The sequence below is a fragment of the Benincasa hispida genome, chromosome 12 (genome assembly GCF_009727055.1).
Source record: "Benincasa hispida cultivar B227 chromosome 12, ASM972705v1, whole genome shotgun sequence".
Taxonomy (NCBI): domain Eukaryota; kingdom Viridiplantae; phylum Streptophyta; class Magnoliopsida; order Cucurbitales; family Cucurbitaceae; genus Benincasa; species Benincasa hispida.
This window is the reverse complement of record NC_052360.1, coordinates 60258720-60271864: the sequence shown is the minus strand read 5'-3', so window position 1 is coordinate 60271864 and position 13145 is coordinate 60258720. Positions and strand designations below refer to the sequence as shown.

General features: G+C 30.9%; 1 protein-coding gene across 1 annotated transcript; it reads left to right on the top strand.

The window, feature by feature from the left end:
- The first annotated feature begins 1867 nt into the window (after window positions 1-1867).
- On the top strand, window positions 1868-2673 carry LOC120067807 (probable E3 ubiquitin-protein ligase RHA1A). Its single transcript, XM_039019398.1, has one exon. It carries the CDS (start codon window positions 1984-1986, stop codon window positions 2470-2472), a length of 489 nt encoding a protein of 162 aa, XP_038875326.1. The 5' UTR covers window positions 1868-1983; the 3' UTR covers window positions 2473-2673.
- The last annotated feature ends 10472 nt before the right edge of the window (window positions 2674-13145 follow it).

Sequence of the window (13145 nt, the reverse complement as noted above, 5' to 3'; positions counted from 1 at the left end):
CAAATTAAAGATTCCGGCACAATATATCCAATACTCTCTCATTTTTTGATAATTCTTTGACTCGGTTTTTAATCTTTTTAATATTCTCAATTTATTCTTTAACATATTCAGATTTCTTGATTAGATTAATCTAATCTTGTTTTGTTAAACAAATAACTAATGTTGATTAAATTATTACCTTATTAATTATTTGCTCACTCGTCTTGTAGCTTTAAACAAATGGTTGTTGTTAAAGGAAAAGTCCAATTTTATAACAGAATAAATTAGATTTCATGTATCAAACAATATCTCAATAATATATTTGCCTATTTAAATATGTTCATACAATAATTTGATAACAAATCTTGACGATTTGTTTTTTTACAAAATAATCTAATTGAAAATTTTGAATGTATGAAGAGAAAACTTGAAATTTTTTAAAAGATCAATTATTTAATTGGAAATTACCTAAAACATCAAAGCATATTGTTTTTATAATTTTGGAAACAAGTGGTAAGTTACAAGTTTAATTATTGGACATAAATCTAAATTTACAATATTGTGTTTAATAAATTATTCTATGAAAATGTCTAACACGTTCATATTACTTATTACCAACAAAAAAAAAAAAAAAAATCATAAACTTAAGGTTTAAAATGTATTTTAATAACCAAATATTTATTCGCTCAAAATTAAAATTAAAATTATTTGTTAGACACTATTTCAATTAAGAAACCTATGGAAAATAACATCAAAAGTTTTAAGTCTTATCAACAACTTTAAAGTGTTAAAAAAGAAAAGAAAATAAAATAAAATAAAAACAACTTTAAAAGTTTACCAAACTTTTTAATAAATAAAAAAGGTTAGTCACCAAACATTTATCTTTTACATCTAATAGATCACTTATGTATTTATATTTTCCAATGTAACATATGTCTGGTAGATATTAAAAATAAAATTTGTATCATAGAAGATTTTGAACTTTTAATTTTATATTTAATAGAATCATGATAATTTTTTTAAACAAATGTTGATTATTGCAAGAACCTATTAGACACAATAAAAATGTTAAATTACAAGTTTAGTCTCTAAATTTAAAGTTTATGTTAGTTTGATCTCTAACTTCTAAAATACGTTTAATAGATCATTAAACTTTAAATTTTGTAACTAATAGGTCCTTAAACTAGTAACTTTGTGTCTATTACATCCTTGAAAGTTTTAAAAATTTACAAAATTAATGGATCTATTAAATATATATTTTCAAATGGAAAATTCTTATAAATAGAAAAATCCCAAAAATATTTATCCTTTATAGCTTTTGAAATTTTTTGCTATAAAAATAAATATTTTTTTATATTTAAAAAGACATCTATTCGAATTTTATATTTAATTGGACCCTAAAATTTCAACTTCTATCTCTAATAGATTAATGAATTTCCAAAAATTCAAAAGTTTAAGAACTAAAATTGTAATTTTAAAAGGTTATGGACAAAATTGATACTCTTTAATATTGAGAGACTAAATTTATAATTTAATCAATGAAAAGTTGGATTTTAATCAATTTTAGTCACTCTATTCTCAAATGTCTAATTTTAATAATTTCAAATATATCAAGCCCTATTTTTAGGTTTTATTGATTTTTTTTACAATTTCCAAATTATAAACATGAATTTTTTTTTTTTAAAGAAAAAAAAAATCAAAATGGTATGTGTTAAGTATAACAAAATTTTGTAACCTATTAACACACTTTAAACTAAGAAAAAAAAAAAAAAAGAAAAGAAAAGAAAAGGGGACCACTCACATCACACTCTATTGGTCATTTCCATCACCGTCATCGCACTACCATGTGAGTTTATCACCTCCCATTCTCCTTCTTCCTCCCCCCTCTCTATATATTAAATCAAATCCCCCTCTTCCCAAAACAGACAGACGCCATTAACATTAACTTCAAGTTTTTCAACCAACAAATTCAAGAAATTTTCCTACCCGACAGTGACCGCCATAATGGGCTTTCCGGTGGGTTGCACGGAGGTTTTCTTCCCCACCATATTCCTCCACCTGCTCTCTGTCCTAGACGTTCTGAAACTCCTCATCCAGTCCCTCTTCCGCCTCCTGGGGCTGCCGGAATTTCTCCACTCCGACGCTTTCCCGCCGGAGCTTCAATTTCCCCTGAACCCTCCCCCGTCGGCCCTGCTCCTCCGCGAACTCCTGCCGGTTGTGAAATTCTCGGATCTGCCAGACCCGCCGGAAAGGTGCGCCGTTTGCCTGTACGAGTTCGAGGGGGCGGAGGAGATCCGGTGGCTAACGAATTGTAAACACATATTCCACCGGAGGTGTGTGGACCGTTGGATGGATCATGATCACGACACGTGTCCACTTTGTAGAACGCCGTTCGTGCCTGATGGGATGATGGATGAATTCAATCAACGGCTGTGGGCTGCCTCTGGTATCGCTGAGACGTTTGAGACGGACTTTAACTCCGTTTTAGGATAGCAATTGCAAAGCCAATTTCCCAACATATGCCCTTTTTTTTCTTCCCAATTATTCTTTTTCTTTTTCTTTTTCTTCTTTAACGAGGGGGGTTTTCAAACTGTATAGATTATATAAATATATAATGTGTATATCATATATATAATATATATGAGAATTTGGGCACTTTTGGCCCAAAATGAAAGCCTTTTTCTATTTTGAATAGGACTAATCAAGTATATGACAGTAATCACACTATCATTTAAAAAAATAGGGATCCAATACATAAATGTCAGATGGATATCCTTTTAATTAGAGTATAATTAATTTGACATCTTTATTTATTAATGAGATTGTAATTAGTTGTTCAACTATGTCCCAACAAACTTTCAACGTCAACTAAGTTCATAAAAAAATCTCACGATTTAATAGTTGTTTTTAATTTTCGATGTTTTGAATTTTCAAATCTTGTACCTCAATTAATTTTCAAATTTTGTTTCGAAATTTAAAATATCATATTATAATAATTATCCTAACTAAGCTTTGTTATTTTTATTATACTTTCTATTAAATTATTTTGAACGTTACATTTATTATCCTTTTGTTTCAAGCATAAAATATTAGAATACAACACATAGTCCTAGCTTTCTTCATCCTATGTACCAAACGCTTTCTTTTCATGATTATTCAACGATTAAGAGTTTTATTCAATGGTAAGTAGGTTGAAAATAACCACTCACGACTTTCGATTTATTGAAGTTTTTGTGTCTTCAAACACATCTTTTCAATTTTCATCTTCTTTTACTGATTTTATTTTTTGTTCTCAATCAACGACAATACTACTTTGGAGCCTTGACTTAATTGATCAAATCCATTAGTGCATAGATGAAAGGCTCAACTTAATCGACCATCTGTTGGGTTTTATGCCATAAAACTCGTAGAAAGTAAATGTTATTAATTGACCGTCATCAATAAAGAGTCATAATTGTTAAATCAATAAATGTTATTGTTTGTATTGTTGTCTATTTTTTTCTAAATAATCCTAAGTCCAATAAACTAACATCCAAGGCTGCCTTATGAGTCTTGAACTGCATGTGGAGACGTACAAGGATCAATGTTCAAGATAGAACCAAAAGAGTCTATGGTATAAAGATAAGCTGGGTACCTTATCCTGGTAACACTATAAATACGACCCACTTTGTATTTGATACAAACGTAATGATCCAACGTGTTCGTGTAGGTGACAAGCGAGTGGAGGTATCCTATGTAGTGAGTTTGCATAAGAATGGATCGCGAAATAGTAACCACTTAGATGTAACACCGTTGACTATTTAGGTTTCTATTTCGATAGGATGACATGAGCCACTTAGTCTTAATCCTGAGTATACTATGAATTTCTATTCGCGAGGTATTTGCCTTTGATTTTCATGGGTGAGGGTGGTTAGATCGTCGACCCAATATGCCTACCATTTGGGTGACAAAACCGAATGGGGAGCTGGGAACATAATAATACAAAATAGAATTCACTCATTCCCACCTTAAGGGTAAGTAGATGAGTATTCTCTTGAGTGGTGTCTCTGGGACTTGAAAAAAGGGTCCTATCCTCTCATTGGTCCGAAAGAGGCTTCTTTTTATTGGTTGAACCATAAACCAATAGAAGATCACTAATACTTAAGTAGCCAGAGGTAACCCAAGGGTAAAATGGTAGTTTGACCCAGTTGGAGTTACGAGTGTTTAGTGAAATGTACCCACAATTAACAAATATTGATTAACTTGGTTAATGAGTTTAACCAATAAATCTCATATCATTGGAACTTCTGATCTATAGGTCCACCAAGTCCCCTTGTTAGCTCATTAGATGATACTTAAAAAAGATAATTTGAATCGTTCAAATTAATTTTAGGAAATTATATGTTAATGTGATTAATATATAATTAATTATGGATATGATCTTTAATTAAATTAGAGAGTAATATTTAAATAAGATTCAAATGAATTCAAGTGAATTAGATTCACAAAGAATTAATTAATGGAAAGTTGCACATATGCATGGGATGTATATGATAATTAAATATATACATTTAATTGGGCTTGATATTATCTAATTATTGTGCAAATTAAAATCAAATAAGTATTATTTAATTAAACAGATTAATTAGTTAAATAAATGTTATATAATTAATTATAGAAAAGGAAAATATATTGGAAAAAGTTTGACCATTCTCTATATAAAGACCTCCCCATGGCCCTTTGGGAAAACACTGAATACACAATTCTCATTGCAAAGAAATTATGACAATACACAACTTATTAGTGTTATTGTGCAGAATTTTCTCTAAACCATAAATACTCTCTACTCTCCAAAACCTTATTCTCTTCTCCCCTCTCCCAATAGTTGAGGTAATTCTTGTGGTAATGTTCGAGATCCCTCAATGAGTTGTTGGTGATCAAGACTGTTTGGAGATCCGTTTGTTGAAACCTTGAAGAGGATTGTTTGTGGCACTTGGGAATCTATAAAGGTAAGAATCATTCTAACCTTTTCCCAATAGCATACTAGTTTATGTATTTATCTATTCCATCTAGTACAATAATTTTGTTTATTGAAAAAATCAAATCGCTAGATGCAAGGCATTTTAAGACAACACTTCCGTTGCGGGATCCGATCCCTTCACCATCGACCAGGAGTTCAAGTCACAAAGTCTCTTCTTTCCAAAGTGATTCCTATCGAGCCACTGTGAAAGTTAGGCCATGCATATAGACAGTGTTGGTATTAACCACTTTACTTTGGGGTCTTAAAAATCCACCTTGACAGATTCGATCAAGGAAGAATGTACCTTCGTTGTATTTGTAGGTCATGTAAATATCTCATCGGAAGTATCACCAAAAACTTTCAAAAGATCTTTTATAACTACAGAACCTCATATGAATTACAATGCAACTAATTTTTTTCTTTGCTCGTTTCTTTTATCATACATCTTTATTTTCTCCTAAAATATCTCCCATGTTTTAAGTAATCAAATCATATTGTTATTTTTTTCCAAATATCAAAAGTAAGCCAAATTTTTTCAGATATCATGTTATTATTTATTTTGATTTTTTAAATCTTTTTTTCAATTTATTTTATGTTTTTGTATTATGATTTTTTAATTAGTTTGAAAAATCTATACAATCAAATATCAGATTTTTTAATTAGTTTGAAAATTTTAGAGTGAAGAGTGAAGACAAATCAATCCCATTTAAAGTAATAGGGTGGAGGAAATTATGGCTCTGATGATAGATTGAGAGAAAGTGATTCTATTCACGGCAATACCATTGTTAGGAGTTGAGGTTGGCGATAGAGCCTACGTCGAAGGAGTTGAGATAGAAGAAGATGGAATTGGAGGGATCACTAGTGGCTCCGAAGGAGCAATAAATGAAGCCGCTGGAGAAGGACCAGAAGGCGAAGTTGATGATGAAGTATTGGTGGAAGGAGAGGGAGTCACGTCCGACGGAGCAAGGGATGAAGACAGAATTCAAGTCGGCGGTGTCGCCACTGTTGGTGGATGAGCCGATTTTAGAAAGGAAAATGATGATAATTTGGTTGGAGAAGAGGTCGGTATGGTGCTTAGAGCATGGCCAACCGATAATCTCTAGATGTTTGTTTTATATATGGTGCAATTATGAATATTTCTTAATAAGTCAATTGCAATCTCATTGTATGGTTGTGGGTAGTTCAGATTTTTATAAATTCGTTTATTTTTTTTATTTTTAATTTGTTTTGTTATTTTTACAAATGAAAAATTAAAATATGTCTTTCTTCTTGTTAGCCCTTTTGAATGTGATTGGGTTTTTGGATTTTTTTTTGTTTTTTTTAATTGGAATTGAATTTGAAGGGATTGATAGGTGTTTTATGAAGTGAATGTGGGAGAAGCCAATTATTTAAGAGTATCACATAGTAGTTGTACTATCAACCTATAAGTTAGAGGTTAAATTCTCCCAATCCACATATTGCAAATAAAAAAAAAAAAAAATTGGTATCAATTTAAATCCTAATTTTTTTAAAAAAATTGAATCTTTTTTAGATTATTCGGTAGTGATTTCTAGTTATTTTCACTTGATTTTGTTTGAAATCACTGTAACAATTTTAGCTTTCGATGTCCATAGGAAATTTTTTAATCGTGATGGATATACTCTAAAATGACAGTTCTGAAAAGACGAGCTGAGTTTAACAAAACTTTCTTTTTCGTAATTTGATGAAATTTTTGTATACACTAACGGGTATTAAGCGTCACTAATACTTATTTATTACTCCCTCAACATTCTATCAATGTAAGGAGAAAATTTATGTGATGATCTTTTTCTTCTCTATGTAAGAAATACACTAAGACAAGTAGATGAAACATTACAACTATCTATTTAATTCTAGCATTCCTATCAAATCTTAAGTAAATGTGTGTACAAGTGTGAAAAGTTTACATTAAGAATTTTAAGAGGGAATTGAGATAAAAGGAGTTTAATTTATTCAATTATGGATAGTTAATGTTTTCATCGTACAATTATTAGTTTTAAGTTTTAAGGTTTGTATGGAAGTAGTGGATCATTTCATATATTGGTGTAATCTCTTGGTTGTAAATGTAAAACATCCCGATCCAATTGTAGAGATGTATTTGTACATAAAGGGATTGAATCTCATAATGAAAATCATTAATCACATTTATTTTGATTTTGGAAGATAAAATACAAAATTAAAACACAAATAATAGACAACATGTTATAATTTTAATAAGGTCAAACATGATTGAGTTATAACTCCTTTCTCCTAGGTCCCACACCCTTCATTAATGGGAGTGATTTTATTTAATTAAATTGAATTAAAATAAAATAATTGAATGAAATAAAATAATTATTTAATTATTCAATTAATTATATATCTAATATTTAATTAAATATTTGAATCATATTCAAATGTAAACTTATCTCTTAATCGATAGTTTTAATATAAATCTCATTCATATCAATTTAATATTTGAATCATATCCAAATACATTAAATCTTTCATATTATACAGTTTACTTCAAAATTAACTAAATATTATAATGTATCTATCTACATTATAATAATTGTATCATATACAATTAACATATATTCCTTAAATTAATTCGAACATTTCAAATTATTCTTTCAAAACATTGGTCTTTGTTAATCGATTGTGAGCTTGAAAGGGACCTAATAGACCTACAGATTATAACCTCTAATAATCTAAGATTAATCAACATTCATTAACTATGGGACAAACCACTAAACCCATAGTACTGTAGGACATATTGTGTCCATGAATATAATCAGTTCATATAAGTCGATCCTTCATGAGTTATTCATAATTACAGCTGGATCAGATGTCTGGTTTACCCCGTAATTACCTCTATATCTTTAAGTATCACTAATCCTCTAATGAATAATTTGTTTATGCTCCAATTCTAAATCAAGTCCCTCTTAGGCCAATGAGAGGATGTGACCCTATTGTTCACGTACCTGAGTCAACACTTAAAAGAACTACTTATCTTCTTTCCTTATATGGGAAGGAGTGAATTTCATTTTGTGTTATTACGTTTTCAGCTTCTTATTCGGCTAAGTCCCCAAAATGGTATGTATATTGAGTCGGTGACTTAAGCCACTCTCGCCCATGCAGATCAATGGAGAGTTCTCATAGGTAGGAGTTCATAACTCACTTAGGATTAAGATCAAGTTACATATGATCACCCTGTGAAATATTAATCTCTACAATTAACGAAGTTATAGAAAAATTAATTATTTCGCAATCTAATCTTATACAAACTTATTGTATAGGATACCTCCACTCACATGTCTCCACATGAACGATTTGGATTACATCGTTTACAACAATTACAAAGTGGGTTATCCATAGTATTATCAGGATAAAACACTCAACTTTATCCATTTACTATAGATCCTTTAGGTTATTACTTGAGCTAATCCACTATATGTTAACTGCACACTATTCAAGTTTCATATAAATAACCTAGGATTTTGTTTATTGGATTAAGTTATGCAAGAATAAGACATAAAATAAAATAACAATTATGTTATTTTGTTTATTTATTTACAAATTTGTTTAATTTCATATATAGGTGCTAAGTCATAGATGTGAAACATTAGGATCCAATAGTCCTTATAAGAAATATGGTCTTAAAGACGAAAAAAAAAAATTTCGCTAATGTTCTAATTTCGTTGCATATAACCTTTAGAGACGAAAAAACACTCGTCACATGGAACGTCGTGAATCCTAGTCAGTGAAGAGTTATAGGGACGAATTTTGAAAATCATAAAAAATTGCAACCAAATTACTATGTAAGTTGCAAAAAAGTAGAGACGTTAACATTTTCGTTACACCTTGCAAAATTGTTGCAAATTATGATGAAATTTTAAAAAAAGTCGCGTATACACAGTAACTTTGCAACAATTTGTTGTTTTGTCACAATGATTGATGTGGCGATTTTTGGTTTTGTCACAATATTTTAATTTTGTTTGAAAAAACCTGATTCATTTAAGACCTTTTTAAGTTTTGCCTTTGAATGAAACAAATAAAATTATACGGTAAAGATTATATACACATGGTTATATTTGGTATTGATAGTAAACATTGTATCACATGAAACAAATAAGTTTGAAAGTTTACATGAGTATATACATATGTTCACAAAAATCTTAAAAATTATCAACCTAAAACCAAAGTACGTGTACTAGCTAGTTTGTATACACAAAATATTTAACCATCCAAAAAAGTATGAGAAGATAACTGTCAAAGTATGTGTGGTTGACAATATTTGTTTAAGTATCTCGGATATTATGAGATGTGTCTTTACATTGGTAGTTTCAATAATAGGAATGTCTATGGAAATGCTGATCCTACAAAATACTTTTCATATTGGTGGTTTCCTTTACTGTCTTATTCTACCAATATCTTTTTCTTTTTAGCTCGTGATTGCTAAGGAAGTCAGGGCTACCCATTGTGTTTTCGCTATGCATATTTATAAGATAATTAGTCCTCTAGTTTATGGATCGCCGTATTATTTTTTGTGTGAAGCTCATATCTGAAAATCAACTCAATGTGTATCCGGTCAACATTGTACTATATTGACATAATTGTGTTTTGTGAAGATTTACTTCATGTTTCTCATAGCGAGGTTAAGAAGAAGATCCTTTTGAGAAGGGATTCTCAAGCTTAGGGAAAGTCTAAGTCATTAAAACAAATGGGACTTTGTTCTTAGAAAGAAAGATACAATTCGAGTAGGAATGAGTCACACAATTTGCTGGGAGAGCTCGATTCTGAGAGAGAGTCTCGATCTTAGATAGAGCTTAAGATTTGTTTCACCAATAATACAACTTAGGGGGAGCCTAAGATATTATGGGAATGAATATAACACACAGGGGGAGCCTAGATTATTAGTTGAGTGATAAAGTCGTGAGTCCCTGTAATTGTGCATCAATTACAGATAAGTATTGTGTTGTAATTACTTATCATTGATATGAGTGAAGTTATCTTTTCTCATTGCCTCCCAGACGTAGGTGATATACATCGAACTGGATTACCAGTCTCTTGTGTTATTTTATCTATCATGCATATCTAATTATTGTCTTGTGGAATGTCATAACATTGATCATAACATTGTTAATGTGCAGTAGATACCTCCTTATCATTTTCTCAACAACGACAATTCATTTGTTGTAGTCGCCAACAAGGATCGATTTAGTCCTACACGTATGAGCATAATTGTCGCACATCAATATTTGAAGTAATTATTCAAACCATAAGTAACATAATACTATCATGAAACTTAGTTAAACTTAAACCTAGTTAAAATCGATACAACAAATATTAATCATCTCCCTCGATATCAAATCATATGATACATAAATATCACAAAATTAATATGTCACAACGACCTAAGTCTCAAATCCGATCATCATAAATCTCACTACAACATAAATTCGACCATACATAATCAAAAGTAAATACTTAAATGCTATTCACAATTCTACTTCTATCCCACTCATAACAAATTTAAAATATTTCTTGTAACTCTTATTCATAGCTAAAAAACTTGCCACACATACTCAAAAGCAAATTTGTTTGGACCTAGATTTCATAACAACAAATTATTTAAATACTCTTCTCAACCCATGATAACTTGCAATTCCACTTATAGGTCAGAATTCTTAAATTGAATCAAAGACGACATAATGAAGAAAATAATCACAAAAACTTGCAATCAACTTCCACCCAAATTTAACTTGCAACTCTATTTATAGAGTCACAATTATCAACATGCTCAATAAGAAAGTTTCAACTAAAAATTAAATGCAAGGATGCTAAAAAATAAAATGCAAAAATGTACATACCTTCAAAAAACTTAACCGAGAAGAAACTCAACTTACAAAGAAATCTCTAAACAAAAGAAACAAAAAGTATGTGAATGAGCTCCAACTATAAAAATAAGATCAACATCTACTTTTTAACTTCAAAGGTTGAATAACCAACTTCTAATCACATAATAAGATCCAAATAAAACTTTATTCACATAAACATACTTCAAATCAAAATTTGAACATATAATTATTCACACTTTAATAACACAAATATTCTCAAAATTAAAGCCTAAACAATAATCTACGCCCAACCACCATAAATAACATACAACTCATAATTTATTTATTCCAAACAAAAATAAATTGATTTCTACAATTGAATCGATTATTTATTCCAAATGTGATGTATAAAGATTTAATGTACTCCTTCATTGGGAATAAAATCAATAAAAGCTACAAATTATAAAAGCAATCCATACGATATTCCAAATATAACTAATTAGTTCCATTCTTTGCATGCACATCTGAATCGCAGAAGCGATTTCACAAGTAAATATGAAAGAATCTTAATAAAGATTTCAGTAGGACAATTTATAAACACATAGTGGTCATCTTGTGCTACTCGTATAGTTAGGTAGAAAATCCAAACAACAAAAAAATAAGTAGAAATAGGTTGAAATGCAAGAGTAAAATCTGCATATTCACTTGTGAATTTCAAATGCTGAACCAGAAGCAATATGAAGTAAACCTAAATGGCGATTCTAATCAAGCAATTTTCTCAAGACCCATGGTAATTATTAACATTTAATTATGTTCAATGTATTGGTGTTTTATAGTGTTGATACAAGGAATAATATACACAAAATAAAGAATATAAAAGGAAAATATAACCTAATAAATGAAGATTCTTATTAGCCTAGAAATAAGCTAAATTATATAAAATTTGTTAACACTCTCCCTCAAGCTCAAGATGATAGAGTAGAAACCAACTTAAGTTTGCTAAGTAACTGAGTAAAATGAGCATGAGATAGCACTTTCGTGAAGATATCAACTGGTTGCTCAATAGTGGATATGGATTGTAGACGAAGGGTGTTGCTCTGTAGATGATGGTGAACAAAGTGACAATCATTTTCGATGTGGTTTGTTTGTTCGTGAAAAACAACATTATGAGCAATCTGAATTGGTTTGCGATTGTCACAATGAAATACAGTGGCAGAAGGTTGAGAAGTCCCCATATCTACAATGAGCCAGCAAAGCCAAAGTAACTCTGAAGTAGCATAAAAAAGTGCACAATATTCAAACTCTATGCTGGAATGTGAAATAACAATTTGTTTCTTACTTCACCAAAAAAATGAGAGAATCGCCTAAGTAGAAGCAATACCTTATAGTGGATCGTCTATCAATAGGATTGCTAGCCCAGTCAGCATCTGAGTATCCTGATAAAACCAAGGATGATTGTGAAGAGAATTGAAGGCCATGACCCAAAGTGCCTTTAACATATCATAGAATATGAAGCACAACAGTGAAATGTATAGTGTGAGAAGCTGCCATGAATTGACTAACAACAGGAACTGCATAAACAATATTTGGGCCAGTTATAATCAAGTAGATAAGACTGCCAACAAGTTTTCGATATATGTTGGGATCTTGGAGTGAAACACCATCAAAATAGAGTCAGGCAAACATTTGAGTCCAATGGTGTAGATGATGTGACAGAATTAGTGATACCAAATCAAGCCAAGAGATCAGTGGCATATTTTCTTAAGACAAGTAGTATCCATCAGAGCATGACGAGACCTCACGACTGAGGAAATAATTGAGTGGTCTCAAGTCTATCATCTTAAAGTGCTCCCCTATTTAACATTACAGGTCAGATATAGCTTGAGGATCATCACTTGTAATAATCATGCCATCAACATATCGAAGGAGGAGAAAAATACCATGAGAGGTCTGATGGGTAAGCGTGTAGAATCATGAGAATTGGAAGTGAACCCGAGTTAGGTGATGGTGGAATTGAAAGTTACAAACCAGGCTCGTGGAGCTTGTTTTAGCCCGTATAGAGTACGGAGAAGACACACTTTCGCGGTAGAGGAGAGGTGCCTGGTGGTGGTTTTATATATACTTCTTCAAATAGAGTGCCATCGACAAACTCATTTTTAACATCCATCTGAAAAAGGGGCCACTATTTGGCAGTTGCAACGGCCAACAAGCTGCGAACAGATGTCGTGTGGGTAACAGAAGCGAACATTTCCTCGTAATCAATACCATATTTCTAAGAATAGCCTTTGGCCACCATGAGCTTTATAACGTTCAATAGAACCACTAGAGTG

Excerpts from the sequence above, each read along its gene's own strand:
- LOC120067807 (XM_039019398.1), top strand. The coding sequence starts at position 1,984 with ATGGGCTTTCCGGTGGGTTGCACGGAGGTTTTCTTCCCCACCATATTC.